The sequence below is a fragment of the Colletotrichum costaricense genome (genome assembly GCF_030867565.1).
Source record: "Colletotrichum costaricense strain IMI 309622 chromosome Unknown Scaffold_5.1, whole genome shotgun sequence".
Classification (NCBI taxonomy): domain Eukaryota; kingdom Fungi; phylum Ascomycota; class Sordariomycetes; order Glomerellales; family Glomerellaceae; genus Colletotrichum; species Colletotrichum costaricense.
In genome coordinates, this window is record NW_026848234.1 from 631,538 (window position 1) to 658,283 (window position 26,746).

The 26,746-nt window shown below is 53.4% G+C and overlaps 12 protein-coding genes across 12 annotated transcripts; 4 read left to right on the forward strand and 8 right to left on the reverse strand.

Moving 5' to 3' along the window:
* Positions 1-96: 96 nt before the first annotated feature.
* On the reverse strand, positions 97-404 carry CCOS01_05332 (uncharacterized protein; the record flags this gene model as incomplete). Its single annotated transcript, XM_060453512.1, has 2 exons — positions 97-263; positions 311-404. 2 exons carry the CDS (start codon positions 402-404, stop codon positions 97-99), a joined length of 261 nt encoding a protein of 86 aa, XP_060315284.1.
* A 1,820-nt stretch (positions 405-2,224) lies between these two features.
* Positions 2,225-3,898, reverse strand: CCOS01_05333 (actin-like protein 2; the record flags this gene model as incomplete). The annotated part of the gene is made up of 4 exons (XM_060453513.1): positions 2,225-2,955; positions 3,091-3,535; positions 3,632-3,806; positions 3,864-3,898. The coding sequence occupies 4 exons, from the start codon at positions 3,896-3,898 to the stop codon at positions 2,225-2,227; spliced, it is 1,386 nt and encodes a 461-aa protein (XP_060315285.1).
* A 288-nt stretch (positions 3,899-4,186) lies between these two features.
* Positions 4,187-5,066, forward strand: CCOS01_05334 (hydantoin racemase; the record flags this gene model as incomplete). The annotated part of the gene is made up of 2 exons (XM_060453514.1): positions 4,187-4,300; positions 4,389-5,066. 2 exons carry the CDS (start codon positions 4,187-4,189, stop codon positions 5,064-5,066), a joined length of 792 nt encoding a protein of 263 aa, XP_060315286.1.
* A 104-nt stretch (positions 5,067-5,170) lies between these two features.
* Positions 5,171-8,457, reverse strand: CCOS01_05335 (uncharacterized protein; the record flags this gene model as incomplete). The annotated part of the gene is made up of 6 exons (XM_060453515.1): positions 5,171-6,592; positions 6,677-6,802; positions 6,899-7,111; positions 7,285-7,292; positions 7,464-7,798; positions 7,859-8,457. 6 exons carry the CDS (start codon positions 8,455-8,457, stop codon positions 5,171-5,173), a joined length of 2,703 nt encoding a protein of 900 aa, XP_060315287.1.
* A 788-nt stretch (positions 8,458-9,245) lies between these two features.
* Positions 9,246-10,721, forward strand: CCOS01_05336 (RNA polymerase Rpb7-like domain-containing protein; the record flags this gene model as incomplete). The annotated part of the gene is made up of 1 exon (XM_060453516.1): positions 9,246-10,721. The coding sequence occupies one exon, from the start codon at positions 9,246-9,248 to the stop codon at positions 10,719-10,721; it is 1,476 nt and encodes a 491-aa protein (XP_060315288.1).
* Positions 10,722-11,104: 383 nt separating this feature from the next.
* CCOS01_05337 (uncharacterized protein) lies at positions 11,105-11,991 on the reverse strand (the record flags this gene model as incomplete). The annotated part of the gene is made up of 3 exons (XM_060453517.1): positions 11,105-11,202; positions 11,270-11,883; positions 11,945-11,991. 3 exons carry the CDS (start codon positions 11,989-11,991, stop codon positions 11,105-11,107), a joined length of 759 nt encoding a protein of 252 aa, XP_060315289.1.
* Positions 11,992-12,668: 677 nt separating this feature from the next.
* Positions 12,669-13,064, reverse strand: CCOS01_05338 (uncharacterized protein; the record flags this gene model as incomplete). The annotated part of the gene is made up of 1 exon (XM_060453518.1): positions 12,669-13,064. One exon carries the CDS (start codon positions 13,062-13,064, stop codon positions 12,669-12,671), a length of 396 nt encoding a protein of 131 aa, XP_060315290.1.
* A 2,705-nt stretch (positions 13,065-15,769) lies between these two features.
* Positions 15,770-16,297, forward strand: CCOS01_05339 (uncharacterized protein; the record flags this gene model as incomplete). The annotated part of the gene is made up of 3 exons (XM_060453519.1): positions 15,770-15,972; positions 16,027-16,110; positions 16,180-16,297. The coding sequence occupies 3 exons, from the start codon at positions 15,770-15,772 to the stop codon at positions 16,295-16,297; spliced, it is 405 nt and encodes a 134-aa protein (XP_060315291.1).
* Positions 16,298-16,832: 535 nt separating this feature from the next.
* CCOS01_05340 (glutathione S-transferase domain-containing protein) lies at positions 16,833-17,525 on the reverse strand (the record flags this gene model as incomplete). The annotated part of the gene is made up of 1 exon (XM_060453520.1): positions 16,833-17,525. One exon carries the CDS (start codon positions 17,523-17,525, stop codon positions 16,833-16,835), a length of 693 nt encoding a protein of 230 aa, XP_060315292.1.
* Positions 17,526-18,605: 1,080 nt separating this feature from the next.
* Positions 18,606-19,100, reverse strand: CCOS01_05341 (uncharacterized protein; the record flags this gene model as incomplete). The annotated part of the gene is made up of 1 exon (XM_060453521.1): positions 18,606-19,100. The coding sequence occupies one exon, from the start codon at positions 19,098-19,100 to the stop codon at positions 18,606-18,608; it is 495 nt and encodes a 164-aa protein (XP_060315293.1).
* Positions 19,101-21,069: 1,969 nt separating this feature from the next.
* Positions 21,070-23,888, forward strand: CCOS01_05342 (RF-1 domain-containing protein; the record flags this gene model as incomplete). Its single annotated transcript, XM_060453522.1, has 2 exons — positions 21,070-22,090; positions 22,693-23,888. 2 exons carry the CDS (start codon positions 21,070-21,072, stop codon positions 23,886-23,888), a joined length of 2,217 nt encoding a protein of 738 aa, XP_060315294.1.
* A 1,076-nt stretch (positions 23,889-24,964) lies between these two features.
* Positions 24,965-25,675, reverse strand: CCOS01_05343 (PRELI-like family protein; the record flags this gene model as incomplete). The annotated part of the gene is made up of 1 exon (XM_060453523.1): positions 24,965-25,675. The coding sequence occupies one exon, from the start codon at positions 25,673-25,675 to the stop codon at positions 24,965-24,967; it is 711 nt and encodes a 236-aa protein (XP_060315295.1).
* Between the last annotated feature and the right edge of the window lie 1,071 nt (positions 25,676-26,746).

The window sequence follows — 26,746 nt, forward strand, 5'->3', positions numbered from 1 at the left end:
TCTCTGTATCTCTTCTCTCACTTTGAGTCTGAAGTGTCAAGTGTGCTTGCTGCCTTTAGCTTCACTCCTCATCCAAGTTTTTGTCTTTTGCCGCTGCTATGCTCGCTCACTTGTTGCACCTGATGTTTGTCGCTTGACTCTCGGGTTGCCTTCCGGAACGACACATTGACATTCAACTCGAGTCAGGCAAGCCGCAAAAAAGGGCAAAAATTGGGAAGCCAAGGGGGCAAAAAGTGAACGGCAGTTACGGACGAGAGCGTTTGCAGAAGTGTATGATGAACGTAACCGACAAGCAAACATCAAGACTCACCTTCAAACGCTGCCTGGACGCTTCTCTTGAGCGTGCCTGTCCGCACCGAGCCAGGACCCGATGCAACGGATGGCGGGTTTGTCAGACTCATCATCCGTCGGGGTGGTGGTTCGCTGCTGACTTTAATATCCGTATTGGAGTCGCAAATTCGAGGTTCCAAAGTATCCGATTAGGTATCCTCCCCTCAAAGTAACCACAGTTAACTCGTGGAGTCCTTTTTTCGCTTCAAAGAGTGCCTTGCGGTCGTGCTTGCTTGGCTCAAGTCGGAACTCTCAATTCGACAACCGTAAAGTGAGGCTCGCCTCTCTCATCCAAGTTACCTCACAGTCACAATAGTCTCTGCCCCCGCCTGAGAGACTGAACCACAACTGCCCTATCCCAGGAACCAGGACTTTGCTTTCGTGTGTCCCAAGGAAATCTCCGCCGAAACGTGGCGAAAATGGGGCACGCACACTTGTCAGTGGATATCGTTCCGGCGAAAGTCTGAATCTGAGCTAGGAAAGGGACACCGTAGCTCCGGCTTTGGGTCTCCAAATAAGTCAAGGTTGTGTCGGCGGCGGCGCGAGCAGGGTCAGGTTAGTGATCGAGCAGCAAAAAGACGTCGAGTCCACAGTCCGTCCAAAAAACCAGCTCCAGCTCAGGGACAGGCGTCCGCGCCAGACCAGCCAGAGAGAGACTCGTGCGCGGCGCAAGAGTGGATGAATGGCGCAAGATCCCGATTCCGCAAAGGTGTCAAAGGTGTGCTCGCGTATGCGTCTGCGCGTAAATGTGGTGGGTGGGTGTGTGCTATGGTTATCTCAGAGTAGCGACGGTCCTGTGCCGCAGGAGACGGGTGTAGTGCCCCGAAACTAACGGCCCCGCGCTGAACACGACAAAAAGGAATATGTCAAACCCCAAATCGAGTCGTGGGCGAGCTTATCCAGAACGACGTTGTCTGGGGGTGGCCGATGAAGGCGCGAACCTGTGTGCGCGCGCGGGGGTCAACGACTCTTTTGGTTTGGAAGTCCTGTTCCCCCTCTCAGATTCGGAGATCGGGCTTGCGTAGAGATGCGCCCACACGGCGGACTTTTTCGCCGCTGAGCTGAGCAAGTGGGCTGGCTGGGATCTTCTTAGATGCTTCGCGGATCCTTTCGCGAGTTGCCGAAGTGAAAAAGACCAATGCGATATTCGCGACAGGGTCAATGACAGGCTATCAGTCCGCGTTGAATGGCGATGCGCGCCCGCCCTGGTGGCCAGGCAAGTGAGAGTAAGTACGCGATGCGAGGATCGGCGTCGCGCGTCGGGCACGAGTCGCAAAGTCTCTGGATTCTGTGGTGTTTACTGTGTGCGATCACAAGCGATGACGATTTGAAGTGCGGAGAAAACCCCCCCTGGGCCGAAAGTGTCGCAAGGATGAGGAAGAGGTAGAACTGGAGACAGATCACAGAGAAGGGGCCCAAGAATATGCGAGCTGGCGGATGAAGGATGATTGATAGAGTGCAAGCGAGTGAGAGGTTGAGGTTCCAGAAGAGAGCAAAGAGTGAGTTGAAGTGACGTTTCACCGACAAGTAACAGACGAGGCGGCGTGGCTTCCCATCGACTTGGGCGTACTCCGTAGAGGTAGGCGCATCGCTCTCTCTGGTAGCGGGAAGCCGTTGCCTGGTTGCACAGTGTTGAGGTTGTGTTATCTTACACGGTGTTGACCTCGCGGTTCATCGATGGAAGCTTAAGCATAGAAAGAGATTAAGACCTTGTCCAAAACACTCAAAGATAGCTCTCCTTTGACCACAAAAGACTTTCTGTACGCCAGTATCATAATAGAGTTCATCAACTTTTTTCGTTAGAAAACAAAACGAGGCTCTAAAACCTGCCACATGCATGCTACGTCTACTACCAACGCGGCCATCACATCCATCACCTTGGCAGACCATTCATCTATCGCGGGCCGAGCTTCTCAAGCACACGCGGTCCCTGTTCATCCCACTCCTCCTTGGTCACCCACATACCCTCCTTGTCTGCCATAATGTTGGCCAGCACCGCACCACCGAGGAAGACCATGTGTCTCCGACGAGGTGGGTCTTCTATCCGGACCTTGAACTTGTTTAATCTCTCCGGGTTGCCGCCAAGCACCCGCGTCAGCCACAGCTGCTTCAACTCCTTCTCCAGACGTGACGGGAGACCAGGGTACATGCTGCTGCCGCCTGACAGCACAATGGCCTTGTACAGCGATGATCTCACGTCCACATCGGCCGCCTGGATCGTGTTGAACAGGAATTCGGCAATACCGGGCTGTTCGCAGTCCACCAGGTGAGGTTGGAACATGCACTCTGGCGCCTCGAATCGCTCGCTGCCCACTCTAATGACACGGCCGTCGGGCAGCGTGTAGCTCTCCACCAGCACCGTTGTGTCCTCGCTCAGGCGCTTGTCCAGCTCCAAGTCGTACGAGACGTAGCAGAGCTTCTCCTTGATCTGACGGACAGTCTCGAAATCGGCCGTTCGGTTGAGCGCGTAGCCGCGGCGCAGGAGGAGCGCAATGAGGTTGCGCGTGACGTCTCGGCCCGCGACATCTAGTCTGCGGGTAAGGTGGTTCAGGACGACCGACTCGTAAACGGGCACGATGTGGGTCACGCCGTCTCCCGAGTCGACGACGACACCGGAGCTGAGACCTGTAGGGAGCATCCAAGGTCAGCCTCGTTGCATATTCTCGCTCTCTCTCTCTCTCTCTCTCTCTCTCTCTCTCTCTCTCTCTCTCTCTCTCTCTCTCTGATCCAAGTCGATCGTAGCTAGTGTGGTCAACATACCTTGGGCGTACAGGGCCAATACGGCCTGGATGGCAACATAGACGCCGCCGAATCCGTAGCGGTCAAACATGACCTCGCACATCTGCTCACGGTTCCGCAGCGGGTTCATCGGGGGCTCGGTCAACAAGATCTTGCGGCCGCGCGGGTCGACCTTCATCTTTTCGAAAAAGGTGTAATCCCAGAGATGCTGCATGTCATCCCACTTCTTGACGATACCGTTCTCCATGGGGTAGCTGATCTGAAGCATCGTCCGGGCGGCGGCGGCTTCGTCACCGCACATGATATCCTTGATAACCAAGTCATTGTCCTCGCCCTTTTCTTCGGTTCTCAGGATCGGTCGGCCGACAATGGATGGGTATTGAAATTCGGGGAAGTTCTGCGCTGCGTAGCCGACCTTGAGGAAACCTGTTCCTCCGTCGAGGACTGTGGATCTTGCGTCAGCCACCTCCCGAACCGAACAGAGAGCATCAACTACTGGGGAAAGCGGTCACAGGCATAGCTATGCAGCCGTAGCTGCAGTATCAGGGGCATTGCATCTTACCGATGGGGGCCTCGGCTGCCATTGTGATAGCAGAAGCTGCAGGCTTTCGAGATTGGAGCTTCTTTCGATTTGGGGGAGAGGTGAGGTGAGGTGAGGTGTGGTTGGGAGAGCGTCCGGGAAGCTGTTACGTCTGTGTCGTCGATAGTGGGGTTGGGCCAAGTCCGCTGCCTCCCAGCTGTCCTGCCACTGGATCGTCAGCCAGGTCGTGGCTGAGTACGTAGGTGTGTGTCACGTGATACCCCGCAGCCAGCGGTCGTCACGGTCCATGACAGTGGACTCCAGTGCACTGTCACTGAAAGAAGTGGTGCTGAAGGACCTGGAGGAGCCGTGGTCGGCTCATTCGGTGCACTGGAACCCAGCGTCACCGGACCGGCAGCCCCACCTTGACGGGAGAATCTCCACTCGTTGAAGGCCGCTGGTCGGCGGGACCATGATGATTCACGCGCTTGAGGGGTGAGTAGCACAGTTTAGTTGATCTTCATTCTCACAAAGTGTCGACCATCTCGTAAGGAACAACCTTTCTAGTCACATTTTCTGCGCAGTCATAAGGCAATCATGGCAACCCGTCTCCTTCGTCGGAATATCAAGATCCTCGTGATCAACGCCAACTCGTCAGAGGATATGACGAGGGGCATGGAGAAAGCCATACAAGCAATGCCCTTGCACGATGTAAGTCAAAATGAACCAACAGGCTGGACACGGCGGCCAAGTCACAACCACAAATGATCGAGGGCTGACTTCCCTCTTTCTGTGTTAGTCGCTAGAAATTCACACATACACAGCACCACCTGCCAGTCCAGCAAGCATCAACGATGATGCCGACATCAAACTGAGCACTGAGGTCGTTATGAACGATCTCGCCAAGAGTGGCAAGCTCCAAGACTTCGACGGCGTGCTCGTCGCATGCTATAGTGTCCACACCTTGGTTGAGCAGCTTTCTCAGCAGTTCCACTCCTCGCTGGCCGTCGCCGGTATCTTCGAGGCCAGCATCCTGACTGCGACTTCACTCTTGCCTCACAGCTCTGACCCTTCTCTCGCATCCAAATGGGGCGTTGTCACGACTGGCGAGTTCTGGGAGAAGCACCTCAGCCAAGGCGTGAAGGGCTACCTGGGTCAATCTGAGCAATCAGAGAATGTCAAGTTCGGGGGCGTTGCGTCGACTGGCTTGACAGCTGGAGACTTCCACCACGTCAGCCCGGCTGAAGTCAGGGTCAAGCTGGAGCAAGCTACCAAGAAGCTGCTAAGTAGCGGAGATGTGCGGTGTGTGGTTATGGGATGTGCAGGTATGGCCGGGCTCGAGGAGATTATTCGCAGCTCAGCCAACGACGTCTATGGTCCAGAGAAGGGCAGCCAGGTTTTCATCGTGGATGGTGTCAAAGCTGGCATTTTGCAGCTCGAGCAAACTGTCAGAAGCAGACGCTTGTTCCAAAACTGATCGATCTATTAATAATACCCATGCTATTGACACCCATTTCCAACGCCATACCTTTTACCGTTCTATTCAATCCCATGCAGCACTACAAGAAGCAAGACGATGTCTTAGTCGAGCCGTCTAGTGCGTCCCCAAACTTCGTCCGCGTCCTTCTTGCCCTTGGTTTCGGGCACCTTGACCGAAACAAACAGGGCAAAAAGTGCAGCGAAGCCGGCGAAGAGGAAGTACACCCAGCCAGCTCCTCCGAGCCAATTGTTGAAGGCATTATTGACGATCGGGAAGAACTGAGCAACCAGGAAGGTTGCAATGTAGTTGGATCCTAGAGACCAGGACTGGACAGCGCCAACAGCCTCTTGTCCAACCATTTCGGACGCAAGGATGAAAGGAACTGGTCCAAGGCCAACGGCGAAAAATGCTACAAATGAAACGACTGACACAGCCGACAAGATCTTGACCCCGAACTGAATAGAAAGAGCAAGAACCAGCGAGCTGATTCCCTGTCCAATGATGGAGACCAGGATGCAGGTCTTTCTTCCGAGCTTGTCCGGCAGCGGAGAGCAAGCCGCAGTCGTAATGAGATTGATGACAGAAATCAAAATCGTCAGTAGGGCGGAGCTGACGGGCAACAAGTCGTTCAGGAGAGATACCGAGTACATGATGACAGAGTTGATGCCACACAGCTGCTGGGCAAACATGATGCCGATAATAGCGGCGATAGCAGGTCGGTGAAGCGGGTCTTTGATCACGTCGAAGAATCCAAGATGGACAGGCGAGGTGTGCTTGGGCAGGCCAGGAGACACTGGCGGCACGTCGTCGCTCTGGGCCAAGAGACCCTCTTGCTCAGCGTTCACTTCCCCATCCCAGCTCTCGACTTCCTCTCTGATGTCGAAGTCCTTGCCACGGATACGCTGCAGAGTACGGCGAGCCTTCGGGACGTCGCCGTTGGCAGCCAGCCACGCCGGGCTCTCAGGAATCAACATGAGGCCGGAAGCCTGCGCCAACGCAATGAAGACGCCGGCAGCCAAGATCCAGCGCCAAGCCTTCCCGTAGCTCAGGAAGAAGCCCAGAGTTTGGACGGCAAGAATGCCCACGTTGATGGAGACCTGAGTCATGGCACCAAACAGACCGCGCTCCTTTGGCGGCGCGATTTCACTGATGTACAGCGGAACAATGACGGTAGACGCGCCAGCCGCCATACCCGTGAAGAATCGGCCGATTGCCAGAGCAGCAGCACCTCCAGCGAGGGTTTCGATAATGGCACCGATAATGTATAAAATGGACGTGACTCGCATAGCAGGACGTCGGCCGCGCTTCGAAGACAAGGGGCCGGCACAAAGAGCACCGAGCAGGCCACCGACAGTGAAGATGGAGGAGACGGTCGCGAAGACGGCGTCAGACATGGGAATACACTCGGGGAGCCAGGGCTCGGGGTCCGGCGCCTTCGAGTGCACCCATGTAAGCTTCACTCCCTTGGCCGCAATTGACTTCTTTCGACAGGTAAGGACATCTTGAGGGGCGTTGAGCTCGGCCTGGAAGAGAGGCACAGCGGGTCAGCAAGTCACGTTTCGTGGTTAAGCAAAACGACGTTGGAGCGGAATGATGCAATGACATACAAGGTGGAAGCCGAACTGCAGGGGGCCCAAAGTCGAGACAGAAATTAAGACAAGCAAGTATAGGCTGACATCGTGCATGCACTGTCGAAGACCCGAAGGAGCCATGTTGGCGAACGACGCTGGATGCTGCGAGGTTGTGTGTGTCGTCTAAAGTGAGCTCGGAATTGTGTGAAGACGGTGGTTTGTGTTTGGGGCAAGTTGAATCAGTTGAGAACAAGGAACCTGCCTCGTTCGAGAGGGGGGCAGTCGGGACGACAAAGCGAAGTTGGGAAAGCTGGGGAAGTCGCCGGTGGTCATGGGGAAGCTGCCCACATGCCACAGCTGCCACAGCTGCCACACGTCGCTGTTACGCATTTCAGCGCCGCTAGCAGCTACAGTCCCTGGCACGCCGCGCTGTTCCAGGATCCGCGAGCGGGCCGGGATCCGGTTCAGTAACTAAGGTACATTTCCTAGCGCCGTTATTCGCTGCACTCTCAGGTACCTGATCATTCATCGCATAAAGCTATGCCTCCAGGCTGATGAGTCCATATCTTATGAAGCAGTCGATGCCAATGTTGAAATCATGAGGTGGTTTTTGATCGATCTCTTTCCCAATGAACCGATTTTACTAATGTATCTTTAAGAAGTAACATTCAGTTTGTCCAGCATGATACATGATCTGGTAAACATAAGCCTCTCGGGAATCAATCTTTTCTTAACCTTCACAATTTGGATTTAGAAACTGTTGGATAAAAGAGTTTAAAATTAATCGTAGTCTCTTCCACGCTCGAAACTTATTGAATCTTACCCAGTGATCTCTTGACAGCGATCTCTAAGCTCTCAACGTCGTTTGGTCCAAGCCCGATCCTCTCATTGTCAGTCTTGTCGTACAAAGTGCCGCCCTCAGCCCAGATGCGTCGCAAGGTAAAGATGGTGGCGTAAGGGATGCCCTCAGCCCACGCCTTCTCCTCAGCTTTCTTCAAGGTCTCCAGCGACGAATAGACGATTTCCCACTTCTCTCCAGTCTGCTTCTCGTACTCGGCCACAATTTCCTTGCCGGTCGCCACGAAGGACTGAACTTTGAGAGCTTGGTTGAAGGATGCCTCGGGGTGACGAAGTGATGCCACCAATGTTGTACCAACGCTTTGAACACTCAAGTCAGTACTGGGGGACACGAGTAAGAGTGTGGAATTGGAAACGTACTCTTTCATGGTGATAAGACCAGTCTTCCCTTCGCCGTCTTCAATCAGGACTGCCTTACGGGCAGCTGTGTCAAACCCGCCAGCCTCTTGCGCAATCGACGGCAAAGTCAAGAACATGTCGACGTAAGGGCCCGTTACCAGGTACGTGTACTTGAGTCTCTGAACACTCTCGCGGATGTACTTGCGTACCTTGAGCTTGGCCTGGTGAGGCTTCTCATTGGGGCTCTTGGGACCGTATTCGATATCCGTTCCGTACTCGGAGGGGAAGAACCATTTGACAGAGTCGGTCTCCTCGGCCAATTTAATGAGATCGATTTGCTTCTCAATCACATTTCTACCCAGCGCAGATATAACGGTATCGGCATCCTTGTAAGCCGCCTTGACTTGCTCCGTGTCGTCGACATCGCCGGCGATGATCTTCAGTCCCTTCTTCTTCCAGTCATCGAGCAAGTCTGCTTTCCTCTCCACTGTGGTCGGCGATGTGAAGATGGTGATTTGGTCAAAAGAGGGGCTGGCATCTAGCAATGCCGCTGTGATGAAAACACCAATCTGGCCAGTCGCGCCGAACACCAAGATCTTGGATGCTTTGAAGGTAGCCATGATGTCGTGTTACGAACGAATACGATTTATTAGCGTAGAAGATATCTGGTTGTTGTAAAGGGTCTCCAAATCCTGGAAGTGAGTGCCTATGGCCGGATGTTTGGTTCTTATAGCTTCAAGTGTATTACAAAACACAGAGCGATAACGGCTCAATGGTTCACCCCACTGAAACTACTAGACACATGCAAGCTGTGCTTCGACCCCTCGAGTCTGACGCCATCTCAAGGTGCGCTTATGAGATGGAGGGGCATTGGGGGAAGCAATGAGGGGAACGGATGCGAGAACCGTCGAGCCCCACGCCGTTCATCTCGCCCATTCACATTCCCTCAAAGAGACAACAGGCTGTGAAGAAGCCGAATGTAAGCGGTCTTTGGAACCGGGCTTCTCCACCACAAGCAACCATCTTGTGTCTCCGACCTCCGGTACAATGAAACTTTGTCTCTGGTGATCCCGGATTCAACTGGAAGCGAAATGTTCGGATGAGGCACGCCATTGAAGCCCAGCGAGATTCCCGACTCCGACCGGGCCGGGTACGTACCCCTCAAGGCCCCACCATATCAGGTATCCCTGTCGGCACGGTGTTTTCTGAGAGGACAACGGACCCACACGCGGGAGACGGGCAACCCCACCACCGATCGGTGAAGTTTCCCTAGAAATTTTTTTGAAGTTCAACCTTTTTTTTTTGGTTCGACAGTCGGGATCGCAGCTACCTCGCGACCCGCCGGGCGAGATTCGACGACGACAACACCCCAACCACGAACCGCCGAGCAACCCTCCAAACCGCAAATATGGCGTCTACCGACTCACCAGCGACCAATGGGCACAAGTCCGACAAGAGGAGCAAAAAGGACAAGAAGGAGAAGAAGCGCCTGCGCGAGGAGGGCGACGATGCCGCCGAAGAGCGCAAGCACAAGCGCACAAAGAGCCTCGGTGTAGCCAAGAACGACGCCAACGACGAAGAAGAAGAATCTCCTCAGGCTTCACAGGACCTCTCAATGGACACCGCCGCGACGAGCAATACCAATGGCGAGCCATCATCCGCAAAGAAGAAGTCCAAGAAGGACAAGCACAGAAAGTCAGTAGGCGAGTCCGCCGAACAAGACGGTTCGGATGCCGAGCGCAAGGAGAAGAAGGACAAAAAGAAGAAACGCAAGTCAGATCAGAAGGAGTCAGCGCAAGCAGTCGAAGATGCCGCAGAGCCGCCAGCGAGCGAAAACAAGGAAAAGAAGAGCAAGCAAGCAGCGTCCCCCGAAACCGTCGCCGACGCAGACGCCGATGCCATGGACGTCGACTCCCCCGCAAAGACGAAATCAACAGGCCGAGTCCACCAACCTCCCGACGCGCCCTCCAAGCCCCAGTTCCCCTTCTACACCCAGACCGTCTCGCTATACCTCCCCATCTACCCCATAGGCTGGGACACACCCTGCACCGCCGCCGCGACGCAGCACCTCGAGCCCCTCGTGAACCGCTACGTCCCGGACCTCAAGGGCGTCCTCCTCGCCTTCCGCAACGTCGCCGTCTCGGAGCAGCCCGGCCGCCGCTACGCCGCCAAGAGCGACTCGGAGCACTGCGACCTTACCTCCGTCGACGAATACGCCGTCGGCTTCGGCTACGTGACCGTCGACGTCGACCTCTTTGTCCCTCGCCGCGGCGCCTGGATGGAAGGCAGCATCAACCTTGAGAACGAGGGCCACGTCGGCGTCGTCTGCTGGGGCAAGTTCAACGCCAGCATCGAGTCCAGCCGCCTCCCCCCCGAATGGCGCTGGGTGCACGCCGGCTCAGCCGAGGCCGCCTCCTACGTGGCCGACCCCTTTGACGTCGAGAACACCGAGGCCGCCGCCGAGGACGAGCATGGTGCCGTGCGCCAGATCCACACCACGGGCTTCTGGGTCGACGGCGCCGGAGACAAGGTCAAGGGCCGCGTGCGCTTCCGCATCAAGGCGTTTGACGTCGGCGTCAGCGGCGACCACGGGTACCTCAGCCTGGAGGGCACGATGCTCGACGCCGCGGGCGAGAAGGCGGCGATCCAGCGCGACGCAGAGCAGGAGCGCAGACGCAGAGCCGGTAAGAGCGGCGGCATCCTCTCCAAGGAACGGCGTGCCATGCCCGAGTTCAGCGTCACCAAGTTTGGCGAGGTCGAGGATGAGGAGGACAAGGCGTTGAGGAACGATGTGTGGAAGACGACGGAGCCCGTGACGGATAATGAGGCGGGCGCAGATGGTGAAAAGGAGGCGTTTACGGGCATTTCGACGGAGGAGGCATAAGAAGGGGGGGCTTTGTAATAGATAAGCTTTGCTCTCTGTGTCTTATGATTCCCCGTGGGTCGACTTTTCGGGCGTTTTGAGGGTCAGGGAAAATTCGACAATGATACAATACTTTGCATATACTTCAGGACCGCGAGCTACTCGCTCTGACAAACGGTTGGCTATGAACGAGCACAAGTAGTGCGGTGAAAATGAGCTGCGAGGCAATAGGATTCAATTGGGATGCTAGCCGTTGGCCTAACAGACTTGCAGAAAACTTGGCCCAGAACTACACGCCCCAGCGACATGTCGCCATACCTTGTCCTTTCCACAGTCATTAATATGCCTGGCTTCAAGCGTTAAAGCTTGGCCCGTAATCGAAATCCCTTCCCAAACCCCAGGAGTCATTTCCAAGTCATTCCCAGCCCCTGGAGGAAGGAGAAGAGAGACCCCTTGGGAACGTATCCGGCATATCGCGCCTGCCACCAGGAGGCAAAGGTATCTAGATTGATATTAGTAAGAATTTGATCCATGAAAACGAAACGATGGCATGAGATTGCAAGACTTACCGGCAATAGGTCCAAATTCGCCAAAGCCAAGGGCCTCAATAACCCAAGGGGCAACGATAACCAACACGCCAATGGCGATGATGGTAACAAAGACGGGATGCTCCTTGGCAAACTCGAACACGCTGTCAGCAGCTTCGGTCGACTTGTCCACAGTCTCCCGCACGACTTGGCCGATGGTGTCGCGGTGGCGGACGAGGCCTTCGACGCCGGAGAGGATGTACTTGGCGAGCTCTTCGGTCCAGGAGTTGACCGTGACGATGTTTCTGAGACGGCGCTCGAGGTCTTTGCCTCCCTTTTCGGCGGTGCGAAGGATATCGATGAACTCGGAAGCGGCGTCCTGGGCAGACCGAATGGGTTGGTCTTTGATGATGCTCGTCTGCTTTTCGGGCGTGATTGGCTTCGGGCCCGCATGGAACTGCGGGAGGCAGTGGGCAAGGAGGTTGCAGTTGTCCTTCTTGTCGTGCTCCATCTTGGTGTCTTTTGTGAATGCAATCGTTTCAAGAATGCGAAGTTTGCGGATACAGAGCCAAAAAGATCGCTGTGTGTGAGAGAAAGAAAGATACGATTCTCCTCCCTTCAAGGTCGCGAGATGATCGAGAGAGACAGCCTTGCCGCTGTTATTGCAATTTCACTAACGAATGAACGGGATGAGATAAGGGTTCAACTCGAGCTCACCGCGCCTCCTCATGGTTGGCCTCCCACATGGAGTCCGCCCTGCTCATTCGTTCATATGCCGCCCGTTGGTTCAATGCAACTCACCTGCGCAATTGTTGGGCCCAAAAACACATGAACCAACACCTCGTGCTCCAAACAATCTTGGATCAGAAAGCTACCCGTAATCGAGAGAGCAGCTCCTTTCCATCTCTCTTTTGCATCAATTCAATTATCCTTCAACTGATGATGTAGCCGGAGCTAAATGGGCAGGTTGAACCCAATTCGCGATGCTTTGCTCCCACTCATATACGAGGCGGCACATGCGAACCACTACGATTCGATCACAAACGTATTTGATCAATACATAAGAGAGGATGATACAGATAGAAAGCAACACGATTAATCAACTAGCGCACTGGAGACACCTGATAGAGGTCAAGCTTCTCATGAATCAAGTGGGCAGCACTTCTAGAGTTAGAGAAAGAGAAAACATAGATTTCTTCAACTCGTATTATCTCAAGTTTGCTATGGCCCTCGAATGCGACTAGGCGGGTCATGAAAGCCTCAAATTGTAGCCAAAGAGCCTTCCCATGATTCAAATCCAAGTCATTCCAAGCCACTGCAAGATAGAAAACAGAGAGCCCGTCGCAACGGCCGCGCCTATTGGCGCCTACCACCTTGCCGCGGAAGAACCTTGAGCGGGAACTGCGTCAGGATTTACCGTAAGGTAGAGAAGACGGAGGAGTCATCTGCTGAAAACCTCACCAGCGACAGGTCCAAGTTGTCCAAAACCGAGGGCTCGCATCACCGAAGGGGAGACAACGGCCAGCACCACTCCGCCGACAACTAGAGCGACGAGGTACGGGTGCTCCTTGTCGAATTCGAGCATTATCCTTCCCGCTTTGATCGCTAGGCCCAAGGCTTCTTTCAAGAGCTCAGTAACAGTATCGCGCAGACGCACAAAGACTTTGACGCTGCGGCGGATGTAGTTGGTGATCTTCTTGGTCCGGGATTCGGCCGTCATGAGATTTACGTGGCGGTGGTCGAGGTGCCTGCCTCCTTTCTCCGCAAGGCGAAACATGTCGCTGAATTTGGGAGCTGAAATTGTATCTCTTCCTAGTCCTATCTTGATTGTTGTCATTGCAAGAATGATCGTCGGACTGCGTGTAGGTTTGGGTTATCAAGAACGATTTACAACTATCTCGGTTGCTTCTTCTTGACATGTTTGGAACATATTGAAGAGGCAATTGATGATTTATTGTATCTCTCTCCAGCAAGCAAGCGAGAATTATCTTCGAACGTTTACTTAGAGTTCAATCTCTGGCAGTTGATGGTAGGCCTCCAGTAGGCCTCCGAAGCATATCCTTTACACCTCTGGCCATCAGAGCCTAAGGAACTCTAAGTCCGGACTCTCATGTTTGAACTTGGAGCTTGAACTGGAGGCAATATTGAGCCATTAACATGTCTTCCCTATCTTGATCTTACTTTCGTTCAATCACATTTTCACAATCGATCGCCCAGCAGGTAGAGCTGATATCTTTGATCCTCCTTGCTATGCTCCCATTCCTTACAAGCACAGCCCAAAAAAACCCCAACACCACTAACACAAGATGAGGTCAGCAGGCTGGTCCATCCGGTCACCACCCAGTCAACAAAATGGTCATATCCGTGCCAAAGATACGCCAGCGAACAGTTGTGAGTCTATCTAACCTATCCGATGGTTTTTATCGGCCAAAACAAAAGAATTGGGCCCTAACCAGGATTCGAACCTGGGACCTCTCCCAATCGTGTCATGAAGACCCTAAGGGAGAATCATACCGCTAGACCATCAGGGCTGGTGCGATTATTGGTTGTTGAAAGTATCCCTAGCTTAACCATACTTGAAGCTACAGAAGCCCGCGATCATGCAGGCTGTGCCGTTGCGCGCGAAAAAAGTGCCATTCCAGATCCCGAAGTTGAAAAGTCGCAGGCATTTGACGCTCCTCACAACAAATGCAAGTGCACGCTCACGCACATATGACGAGATGGCAGTTTTCCTAAACAATGCCTCGTCCGTATAGGATACCTCGCAATTCATTGAGATTGGCTGGCCTTTCTCCCGCGAATTATCTCATCCTTCAGCTCTTAACACCTCGATCTTTTCGATAGGTTCGAGAATCGATTCCCGGACAGACTGCCAGTGCATTATACCTATCACCTTCGTCAATGGCCGTTGCACAGCCAAGCTGGCCAAGCTAGACCCGCCGCAATGGTAATCTCCTCTTGGCTCAGGGTCCCCCTTGATAAGTTCACGTCGCTTACCGCAGCTGCGAACGTCGGGATTCGAATCCTTCAGGCTACGCGAAGCCAAGGTCTCACCTGCACAACCACCATGCCTCATACAGCGCTCGTATCTCCAACTTCTTCATCTTACGATATCAACGTTTGGCGAGTGTATTGTGCTTGACGAAGGACTTTGAATCATGAGAGCTCTGCGTCGTCTTGGGCTAAGCCATGCCAACCGTTGCCGACTTGCAAAGAGCCATCCTTCCGTGCCATCTTGTTGCTCAGAACAACAACTTCAAGCTGTTCGTTCTCCCAACCCGTATCTTGAATGACCCTGGTATCCTAAGTTAAGCCTTTAAAGTGTGGGGTTTGAATTTTCACTAGCGTGAAGACTACAATCGACGGACATGATCTCCGTGGCATGTTTCGACATGGTTACTGCGGATAGGCAGCTCCCGCTAACCCGCCTCTGCCACCTGCGGTGGGTAGTGACACTATTCGCTCGCCCACCATGTTGTACCAATGGATATCAGAATAACGACTGCAAGTGCAGACTTCTCAACGCTGAAGGACTGCCGTCAACGGCACAAGTCCCCGCTGACACCTCTTACGCTACGTAGTTTTAGCCAGGTTCGTTGAATGTAACGGTAGAACCGCTGCTTAGGCTGAACGAATTCTCGCTGCCTAGTCTCTAGTTCATCTGTCCTTCATCTGGACCTTCTCTTCTACTCCTAGCCTACAATGCTCCCATGCCATATTTACGTCAATTCCAACCTTACTACATCATGGATCTATTTCTGCCGGTCCATACGAGAGTCTTCAACCTTTCGTACGTGTGGATCATGGGCCATTCACCGTCCGCCGTCTCCCGGCATTACCCTTGAGATTCGGTGTTCGAGCCTATCAATAACGCCCCCGCTCCAATCTAGAGCCTATAAGCTTATGCTCTGAGACTCTTCATCAGGAAGAGCCCATGAAGTCTAGGCATCTTCCAAAGACATCCTGGTGAGCTTCATCCCTATGAGGCGATGGATGCGGCGGAACCCTGTGAAGTCTAGTCTCTTCTATCGTTTCTGAGTTGATGCCAGTTCCAATCATGTAAGAGCTCTTCCGACTTTTCCGATTAGAAGCACAACGGGGCACGCGCGATGTTGCAATACCCTCAAGCTAGACTAGGTTCTTTGAGAACCCCCGCCGTCCGTTAAAATAATCTCCATCAAAGATGGTGGCTTCGCAAAATCCTTCGTGGATGCTTCGGAGCTGAGTTGATGGTCGACGCCTTGTAAGCCCACCTAGTCTCCTGTTGTGATATCCACCCCTAGCTGAAGCATGGTCTTTGTCATGAATGATAGCTGGAGATGAGCCGAGGAACCCATGCATTGGGCAGCTGAACACCGTCCTTTGGCTTGCTAATAGTATCTCGGGTGGCTCTCCTCAGGAAGTCATCTCTAATTCCGGGTATATAAAGCCTGGTGCCTTCCCGTCAACCTCAACCCTTCTCACCACTCCTCACACAAGACAAATCATCTCAACAAGTCCTGGCTCTCTACCATTCTCAAAAAAGCCATCACAACCGCCAACATGCGCGTCTCCTCTCTCCTCGCTCTCGTCTCGGCCACCCTCGTGGCCACCGCCCCCAGCCCCGTACCCGAGGATGCCAACTCCTACGTCCTCGCCGGTCCCCTTCCGTACGAGGAGCTGAAGACCGAGGTCGCCAAGCTCAAGTCTGACGGCTCCAACGCCGCCCGCAGTCTCAACAAGCGCATCTGTGAGGGCGTCTACATGTGTGACGGGTAGAACTTCAGTGGTTCCTGCTACTACGGCTGCTACCCCATCAGCGTCGGCATCTACCCTGACTCCTACTGGGTCTCCCGTATTAGCTCTGTAGGCCCCGACAACGGTGGTTGGTGCGATTTCTACCAGTACGGGAACCCTTTCTTAGTCTTCCGTATTTGATGTGTCTTGAGTGTGAGAAACTGACGACCTCATAGAGCTGGCAGCGGCTGTGACGCCACCAAGGGCTCTCACCAAATCTTCAGATACCCCGGCGGCAACCTGGCCAGCGGAATTGACAACAACATGGGCTGCTTCTATTGCAACCCCAACTAAGACTTGATGTTATTAAAGAAATCGATGTACCTAGGTGTACGAAGATCAAATGGCTGCCGAGAGGCCCAAAGACCTACAACTTCTTTGTATATATATATCTTCACAGACTTACAGTCTAGCTGCACAATCTCAAGACGCCGGGTTGTAGGCCAGTCTTGAAACATATCAGGTAGTGTGCAATCAATTCAGGAGTCTCTCAACTGCATAATAGTTTTAAAGCTCCAAACGTCTGTGATGCTCGAAGGAACAGGTACGCCTGGTCCGCGAAGGGGTTAGACTTGTACACTTAGAGAGTCAAGTTAGCAGGTGACATGGAGTCTCTCGCCGCCTCAAACTCGTTCACAGTCAGTTCAAAGAAGAAGCAACTTCAAGTGAAATCTCTATTTGCAAGCAAGTCTTCGTTAGATGGATCTCCCATCGACATCCCGAGAGAGCCTAGAGCAGTCGAGACAGGCCTAGCATCATGTACCCGAATAGCCACCTTGCGCCATGTAACAAGAAACCCTAACCATCATCGCCAATTCCAGTATGTAAATCATTGAGTCTGAGTCAAGTCCTTCAAGACCTTCCGGCCTCTCAGCACGTCCTTCTCATGGTACGGCTCCCTCGCCGTCTCCGCAATACCCTCCACAACCCACTGATTAACAGCAGGATGCTCCAACAGCGTCTCCACATACTTCATCGCAGGCTCCGAAACTTTCAACCCAAAAGTCTGGATCCTCGTCGCAACAGGCGCAAAGAAGGCGTCCGCGGCGCTGAATCCCGCACCCGCGAGGTACGGCCCGCCAAAGCGCGTCAAACCCTCGACCCAGAGTTCCTCGAGCCGGTCAAGGTCGCGCTGCAACGCCGCGTCGGGCGGCCCGCCGAGGTCGATGCGCAGCGCCACGTTCATGGAGCACTGGTCGCGGATGGCCTCGAAGCCGGTGTGCATCTCCGCGGCGGCGCTACGGGCGAAGGCGCGGGCGACTTTGTCTTGCGGCCAGGCGGCCGGGTGGTCTTCGGCGATGTATTCCACAATGGCTAGGGAGTCCCAGACGGTGGTGTTGCCGTCCTGGAGGGTGGGGACTTTGCCTGAGGGAGAGAAGCTCAGGAACGCGGGTTGGCGAAGACCAGCGACGAAAGTCTGAAGGCGCTCTTCGAAGGGGACGTTGAGGGCTTTGAGGAGGACCCATGGTCTCATGGACCAGCTGGAGTAGCGCTTGTTGGCGACGTAGAGGACGTAACCCATTGTGAGTGTCTAGGCGGGGGTGGGGGGCTTGGGAGGATCTTGCGGAAAACCGGAGTAAACAGTAATCGTTTGATGAAGGGTGGTCACCAGCCGGGGGCGGATAAGTATGGTTGAACCCCTAGATGTGGTATATATAAGTTGAGATTATCGACTTGATTTGACTCATGCAACAGTGCTGGTTTCTAGATATCTTGTCACGCCTTTCGATCGAAGCTCATGACGGTGGGGGTCGCCAAGCAGGGACAGATGATGAACACTAGTCCTATCGCCCACAGCTTTAAACTCGGTTGATCCAATACTTTCTTAATCAAGCTGCAAGCTCCGCCAAGTTATGACGAATTGAGCTGGTATCACGACTGGTCACGCCGAAGAGGCAGGTTAAGACCGGCAAAATGTGGAGGCCAGGTCAATGTGTGGGACGGATGTCAGTGGAAGGGCGTTGCGATTTGGAGGGTTTCAGTGCCAATAAGCTTTAGCTTGATTAACTAAACGCGGAGAGCCGCCCTAAGGCGTATAAGCTCTGCCACTTGGCACTGAACTAACGTAACAGGGCAGACCTGTTAGGGACTCCACATGGTTGTCCAACGATGATTAGTGGCCGTTCTCAGTCACCAAGTGTATATCGAGCATGCCCAGAAATTGGCTCAGACAAGTGGTTTAGACCCCTTACTGTGCCGCATGAGAAATGAATTAGATGTTTATTAGCTGCCTTATAGGAACTCGAGAGAAGTGGCAAACGTTGGCTGGCGTATCTCGAATACCTAAGGTACTGTGCTTGTGTGATATTCATTGACAATGAGTTGAGCTCCAAGTTGGCACCCTATGTCTATAACCTTGCGTATCACATGCAGACAAATTATCAGAAAATTAAAACTTTAGTGATTTGACTCTGATATAGGCTTGATTGGCTTTTATGGTTCGAGGTCTATGTTGGTACGAGAAAGTGGAAACCTCATGCCAAGCTGGGGCTTGTGTCTAACAGGCTGAGCCCAACTTTTCTAACTTTTCATGATTGTCCCAATAATGCGCATAGTTATACCTGAAACTCAGCAGCTGACCCAAAAGCCACTGTCTTCATCTTTATGAAGAACAAGCAAAGTCGAAAGACAGAGAGCTGCCGCGATAGTTGGAGCAACCATCGCCCAAGCGGAACGGCTGACCATCCACCAGCACAGGCGTGCATGTCTGAACAGTAGTCTGGGACGTCGCGTCCACAATAGCAGTGACCTGCGTCGCCAGTCCTTCGCTGTTGTCGTCGCTGCAAGCTAATTCGAGGTTGCGGTACGTGACGCCCGTCTCATCGCTCGTGATGTTGAAGGGGTTTCCGCAGATGGGTCCCGACGTGTAAGTGCTCGCGGTGCGGACGGCGGTCCACGTAGCAGTACCCTTGATGGCGCCCGCCTTGACGCAAACGTCGTCGAGCTCTTGGATCGTGGTCGGTGTGTAGGGCGACCAGGCGACGAACATATTGGTATGAGGGAAGGAGAAGTGACCCAGGTTGATTTGGGGGAGGCTGCAGTTTCCTGCTGACACGAGGGCCAAGGAGGAGGCGGCGATGATGGTAGAGCACTTCATTGTGATGTTTAGCGAAAGTACAGCTTCGGAACTAGAAACCGTTGAAGCTTGTGAGGAACGAATGCGGAATTGTAGGGCTGAATGAGGCTTATAGACTGCTTCTGGGACTTACTTGGGGGCGACTTAGCTGAGTTCTTAAATCCCCAGTTGAAGGGATGATCTTCACTCGCTAGGGCTGCGTCATAGGAGGGTGAACTTTCAGCCCTGAATTGAATACGAACAGCACAATATCCACCTGACTCTGGTCAAGCCACTTTTAGCGTCGCTTCTGCCTGACGCTTACTGAGAAGAGCTTGGCCCAAATAATCCTCACAGGGAGTTCCGCATATACGGGAGTGCTGGTGCTATTCAAGAACATGAGTGGTTCGCAGACCTGTTTAATTCTCAACGCTATAACTTAGTCTGTGGGAAGGATTCAGCCGCTTAAAATGCCCGACTTCGAGCCGATCCGGGCTTCAAAAAACCTCCGCAAAGGCGAGCGCGAAGTTCCTGACCATGCGACACCCCTGAATTGAAGACTGGTTAATCAAATATTCTCTCAATGTGGTCAATCTCCTGAACTCATTATCGACCATGTTGCGGGGACCCTGCTTATTCAATGATAGTTCAAACAATCGGGTTTGATGAGTAACACAAGCTTCAGAAATAATAATGTTGTCTTGAGATTCTTTCCAGAAACAAAGACAGACCTACCATTATAACCATGATTCCGGATGATAGTCACAATTTCAAGGAGGAGATGTTGGTCTCATCGTCCTCAAAACTGTAACACCCTTGGCCCCGATGGAGGAGGCTTACGCTCATACTAAACTGGGATATGATATGTCTTAAGCGGAGTCAGGTGTTCAAGACAGAAGTGAGACTTTAGACGACATCAGTCGGCTAATGAGTCGACAACTATGATTTGAGGAAACAAACATCCCCACAAAGGTCGGATCATGCATGCCGTGACCGGTGTCTAAGTGAGCAAAGGCCCGCCATTCAAGCTAGCTTGACGTTCCGCCAGCCACGTTCGGGAAACGAGTAGAAAAAGGTCTTCGGGAATTAGGGTAGTTGATGCTGAGGCTTAGGAATACATTGATAGGACAGGCAGAGTATTTGCAGCTTAGCTTGTCCAAACGACGACGGAGTTCGGGAATCAGAAACGAAACTGGATTTAGTAAACAAAATGTTTTGGTAAACGAAAAGACCTTTCAAGCCATACGAGGCGGATATCCGGAAGGTTGTCGGTAGGTTACGACTATGTCCTAAGCTTGCTTGACTCGGAGATAGGATGTGGCTCAGCCGAGTTGCGTGGGCATACAAATTCTTAGCACGGATATGTAATACCATCCGGTCATGAACCTGAGTCCGCACTGAAGCTGCATGGGCTTGATCCTTCGCTATAATGCCGCTCGTGCCGAAATGACTTGGGCACGAAGCAGGGGCTTTATGGTCTTTCGTGAGGTTGCATACCTGGGACTAGAAGTTCTGGGGAAACCTCGATCATGGACGTTGGCAAGGCAAAGTGAAGGGATAAGCACGGCTTGGACATACAGATATACGAGAACCCTTTTGGGAAGAGGGAGAGAAAAGCATTAATGGCGCGTGATGAACACAGAGTCATGAGCATGAACTGTTGGTGTTGAAGAAACCCGACGAACTCGGGGAATGCCGAGTTGAAACTCATTCAGCCTCCATCAAAAGCCGTTGAGATAGTGGTGCGGTCGCAAGGATATATGTGAACTCTGTAAACTCAATCTTGCGGAACGGGAACCATCGAGCAGATCAATAGATTGGATGACGTTTACATAATACGATTCAGTATTCATGATTGGGCAACTCCATGACGCGGTGAACGTTTTGCGAGGTCCACGCGACTCGTCCTCACTCACGCAGAGTTCTGTCAGGGGAAGCTAAGTTCGCACTTAAACTAGCCACGATCTGCCTACTTTGAATAAAGCGAATAGATTGCTAAGATACCACAGCAATGTATCCAGATACAGACTCAGGCGAAGAAACACCAGTCATTTATACGGCGATTGCAGGCGCAGCTGCCGCGGCGGCAATCAAGGTGACTGGCATACTCAAGGGGCAGATGATGGATGCATCGTCCGACGAGTACTTCACTGAGGAGGATTCGTCCTCCGACGATGCGCAAGAAGAAGACAGCGACACCAAATACGACAAGGACGGCAACCGTCGCGTACCACTTCTGAGCGACTGGCCAGCACTACCATCGCCCGCCGCATCTCGACGTATGGCGATTGAGCGAGGCGTCCAAAAGTTCCACCGCAGCCAAGCCGAATTGCAGAAGTCCATCGCTGGTGTGAAGAGAACACAGGCCATGGCAGCTGCTTCTGCTGCCGCCGACGGTGAACACACGACAAAGAGGGCGAAGACAATAGCCTCAATGGGCCCGGCGCTGGACGCCGTCGCAATCCATCCGGTCCGGCTTACACCGCGGCGGACCAAGTCGAAGCAGCGGCAAGAGTTGATGGAGGTGACATGTGACCGGGTCACCCGCATCCTCGATCAGTGCACGGGCATAATGAAGAGCATAGAAAAGGAAATGCGCGACCCTATTCAGCTGGCCATGACCGACGTGAGGGTCAATTTTGGGCCCGAACTGGTACCCTTTGGACTGAAGACCATTGCAACGGAATTCAGCGAGACGAGAATGGACGAAGTGTACATGAGATTCTCGCTGCCGAAGAAACGGGCATACCTGAAAAGCCAAGGGCTCTTGATCCCTCCTCGAGACTTCATCATGAAGAAGGCTGTAGCCGACGTACGGTTCAATTTTGAGAATAGACTTGTGCCTGATGGGCTGGAGATCGCTTGCCGAAGTTTGATGGAGCCAGGCATGGCCGAGATGTACCTAGTCTATCCGCTGGCGGCCAAGCGAGCATACCTGGAGAGAGAAGGGGTCTTGACAGGCTCCCGTACGGTTCAGAAACCTTTGGATCAATATGTTATGCCCTCGGGCGGAGAGGATAAGGGCCGTGTGCGTGAGTGGCTTGCATCTTTGGACGATATAAGCCAAAGTGCTAAACGTCAAAGGACGGTATGAATAATACGAGTTAATGATATTAAGAAACGAGCGTATGCAGTGGTTATCTGGCGGTGAACTGTGTGAGGTGAGACTGAAGTCTATGATAAAAGCTAAGATAAAATCTCAGTAGAGATGGGATTCAATAAGAATCAAGATGAATAACAGGGGAAAAGCCGACAAAAACTTGGGTGGGAAGAAACATTCATGTTGAGTTGTTTGATGAGATGAAATGCAGAGTATTACATAATGCACTATTTTTTTTGGACTGCAAGTGAACTGATGTCACTGGCGCGGAACTTTGTACCGAAGCTCTGGGACGTCCCAAACTTTTTTCGACCACCTCCAAAAAGTCACCCAATCCCCCCCAATTTCTCTCTCACCAGTCCACCTCGCTGTCCGAGTATGCTCGCAGCACCATGGGTGTGTCGTCGCTGCCTGGGAGGGCTTCTGAAGCCCAGAGCGACCCAATTCATCCGCCATGCTAGCTCCGGTAAGCTCTCAATCCACGTCGACTCTGAACCTCTACGATCCCCTAGCTAATACGTCGTCAAACCCCAGACGCAACAGCAACCCTCCCACCAGCCCTCCTCCAACGAGCCCGCAACATCGCAAAAGAACATGACGCCCTCGCCGCGGCCCTCGAAGCAGACTACGACTCCAAAACGGCCCGCCGCGTAGGCGAGCTCTCGAGCGTCGTAACCGCCCTCCGAGAATGGGAAAATGCACAGTCCTCCATCGCCGAGCTCGACGGCCTTCTCTTTTCCAAGGATAAAGAGCTCCGCGAAATGGCCGCCGAGGAACTCCAAGCCACAAACGGCCAGCTCAGCTCCCTTTCGCGCAAGCTATCCGCCTCGCTCACGCCCAAGGATCCCTACGCGCACATGCCCTGCCTCCTAGAGCTCCGTCCCGGTCCCGGCGGTCTTGAGGGCCGCTTCTTCGCCGACACGCTGTTCAAGATGTACAAGGGCTACTGTGCAAGAAAGGGCTTGCGTGCAAACGTTATAAAGTACGACATGGCTGACGCGGCGGGCGACTCCTCCTCTGCGGCGGGCGAGAGCCCCCTCCAGGAAGCCGTCATCGAGGTCCAGGACCCGGGCGCGTACGACCTCTTCCGCGGGGAGGCGGGCATGCACCGCGTCCAGCGGATCCCGGCGACGGAAAGCAAGGGCCGCGTGCACACGAGCGCCGTGGCGGTCTGGGTCCTCCCTTCGTTTCAGGGCGACAACGGCGGCGACATGGAAGACATCAACAACCCGGAGAGCGACTTCTTCATCGACCCGTCCGAGGTCAAGATCGAGACGATGCGGGCGCGCGGCGCGGGCGGGCAACACGTCAACAAGACCGAGTCCGCGATCCGCATGACGCATATCCCCACGGGCACCGTCGTCAGCATGCAGGACTCGCGGTCGCAGTCGCGGAACCGGGACGACGCGTGGAAGCTGATCCGGTCGCGGGTGGCTCTGCAGCGGCGTGAGGCGCGCGAGGAGGCCGCCGCCCAATTGAGGAACTCTGTGCTGTCCAAGCACAAGATTACGCGCGGGGACAAGATCCGGACGTACAACTATAACCAGGACCGCGTGACGGACCACCGGGCGGGGATCGATGTGCATAATCTGCCCGATGTGATTGCGGGGGGCGAGTCGCTGGATAAGATTGTGGACGAGGTCAGGGACTGGCTTGTGTCTGGGGATATCGAGGCCATGATGGCTGACGAGGAGGCTGCCAACGCTGAAGCGAAGAAGGCGCAAAAGTGAACGCGGACACGACTTTTTGTATAGAAGTGTACTATACTGTAAACTTGTAGAGTAAAGAAGACATGATCAAGGCAAGGTCGATGTTGGTCAGATGATTGACTTGCTGAGCCTGAATAAACGGTGATACCCATCAAAGTGAATACAAAACAGAATACGCAGACAAATGGTCTCAGAAAAAACAAGCTATCCATGGCATTATGTAGGACCGTGAGCCAACATACAACTCTGCTAACGAAAGCTAGAATCATATCGCTCGGTCATCGACTACAACGGACGGTGCTTTTTGGAAAGCAGTTGCACTTTGACTGCCCAAGATGGTCTGCCGTCTCCCCTGATACTCAACAACCCGCACCTGATCCAATCACTACCAACCGACATTACAATACCCAATTCTTTGTACGCTTCTATTTCGGGTCATGGGAAAGGCTAAAAGAAAAGAAAATTTGCATTGGTCGCTGTTGACCTCATTCCTATTCGACCATCCCAACCTCATGTCTTGCAGATCGCCAAGATCCGGGGCCGCAAGCTTAAATACCTTGTTCACGGCTGTGTCCGCTGGCACTGATAGAATAAGCCATTCACAAACGAAAATGTTTCAATAGTCTGGTGGCTTACGTGCCATCAGAGCAGATTCTTTTTATGCTGGCCGTCAAGCTGAGAAAAAGTTGCACAGATCGGGTTGGCCCAGCTTATAAATATTTCAAAGTTTTTACATGTTATTTTTGACTACGTAAGTGCCAAATCCAAGAGAGGGGATGTCATACAGGGACGGCATGACAGGAGTCCAAGAATTTTCCGTATCCGTCGCAGTCCATTCCATATTTGCCGTGTCCTCCCGACCGCCATAAAAAACCGCCATAAAAAACCGCCATAAAAAAAAGCCATAAAGACGCCGCGCTATGGTCATAGAATAATGTACAACAAGTGGTGTGATAGGGGTACAGCAACCTCCGAACGTGACCCGCGGACCGGGCAATGTCGTCAATGACCCTTGGTGAATGGTATACATGGGTGTTCTCTCCCTTCCAGCCCAGGTCACGTTCCGAGATGCGCATTCGTCGAGCCGGGCACGGCCATCAGGCCAACTGGCGTTCCCGTCTCATCATCTCCAGCACGCCCACGACGCCATTCTTCCTAAGTCTCTCCAGGACGACGCGCATGCCCTCACGGCTCTTGCCCATCTGATCCTGTGTCTTGCTCGAAGCGATGCTCTCAATACTGCGTTGAACGCCGCGCGCGCCGAGTCCGCTCATCCAGCCCGGCATCCAGCGACCCTCCTTTTGCTCCGGCTGCTCGACGGCAGATTGCATTTGGTCCTTCTTGCCGCCGCGAAGCCTTTCGCCGAGACGCGACTTGTAGACATATGTGGTTGTGACGTCGGTGTTCGCGTCAGCTGCATCGGTGGGAAGGCGGAAGTCCTGCTTCTCCACAACGGAGAGCACATTCATGAAGCTGAGATTCTTGCTCTCGGTACGCATCCAACCCTCGCGCATGTCAATGACTGAGTTCTCAAGAACATAGCTCACTTTCTCGCTGGAGCCGCCGCCGGTGATGGATGTAGGGAGAAGCTTGAAGACAGGCGCAGGCATGCGAGACTTCTTGAGGTGGATGCGGGTGGTGTGCAGCCGGCCCGTCACCGGGTCAAGGCGACTATCGATGGTGTCGGTGCTGAGGACATGGGTGGAGAACGGGTTGAGTTTGGGCGAAGAGTAGCGGAGGAAGTAGGCGAGTGTCACGGTCGGGAAGGGGTGGGAGTAGGTGTGGTTCGTAGTGTGAGAGAGGACCATGTTGACGAGAAGCGTATTCGGGTCGATGTGTTCTTGAAGAAATTCAATCGTCGTGGGTCGAGTATTTGTTGTCGGAGGCGCTCACGTTCGTCGGAATGCAAGAGGCGTTGACATTGAGAGCCTCGAGATGGCAATCCAATGCACGTATTGATTGTTGATTCGAGGGATGAGGAAAAGAAGAATTTGAAGGTTCGTCCGGAAGCTCGGCCACCAAGTCGTCGGTTTTTGTCAGGGTCGGGATTTGATCTGCGCCCAGTCTTCGCCGCAGTCGTAAATGGTATGAAAGGCGAAGGAATGCGAGAAATGAAGAAAGGGAGGTGGCCGCAGCTAAAGAGGGGGTTAGATGTTGACGAGGAGGACGAAGAGGAGGAGATGAGGAGGGGAGGGGAGAGGAGAGGGCGGATGTAAGGTGATGATGTAGTGCTCGTGCGTATATCGTTCGATAGGTCGATGATTTTGGGGAAGAAGCTTCCTGTCCGGTGCGACTTTCTTTTTGGTCTGGGTCCAGTGCCTCCTTCCCCGACTATGCCGTACCGTCCACACCAGGTCCTTCCAGCCACTGAGAGGAGGCGCCAATTGGCTTTGTCTGCAGGTATTGCGGCTAATGATTGGCTGAGAGATGCCTTTGCGCCCGCTTTTCGTCAGACGAGCTTGGGCCGTCCGAGTGGCAAAATCACATGATGTGGAGTACACCGAGCTTACCGAGCTCACCGAGAGCTTACCTTTCCTTACCTGCTTACCAAGGTGCGAGCTGTCAGTTGTTGGTTTAAGCCTCACCTTGGCCCCACCTCGGAACTCAACCTCAGTTCAAAGATGGAAGCTCGCTGCTCGGATTTTGACTTTACGTCTGAAACTCCCCACGTGTATGCCGTATGGTAGCTTGTGGAGAAACGTTTGATGATGGAGATGGTCCAATGTTCTCCACCGACCGCACCGCTTGCTTGATACTCGAGGATGAGTCTCATTGGCTATCGATTTTGTTGCGATAGACCGAGACATCAAACACTTGCTTCGGCGTTGTTGGGTGGTGATACGAGGCCTTGGATCGGATCTAAACTACATAGCCAGGGG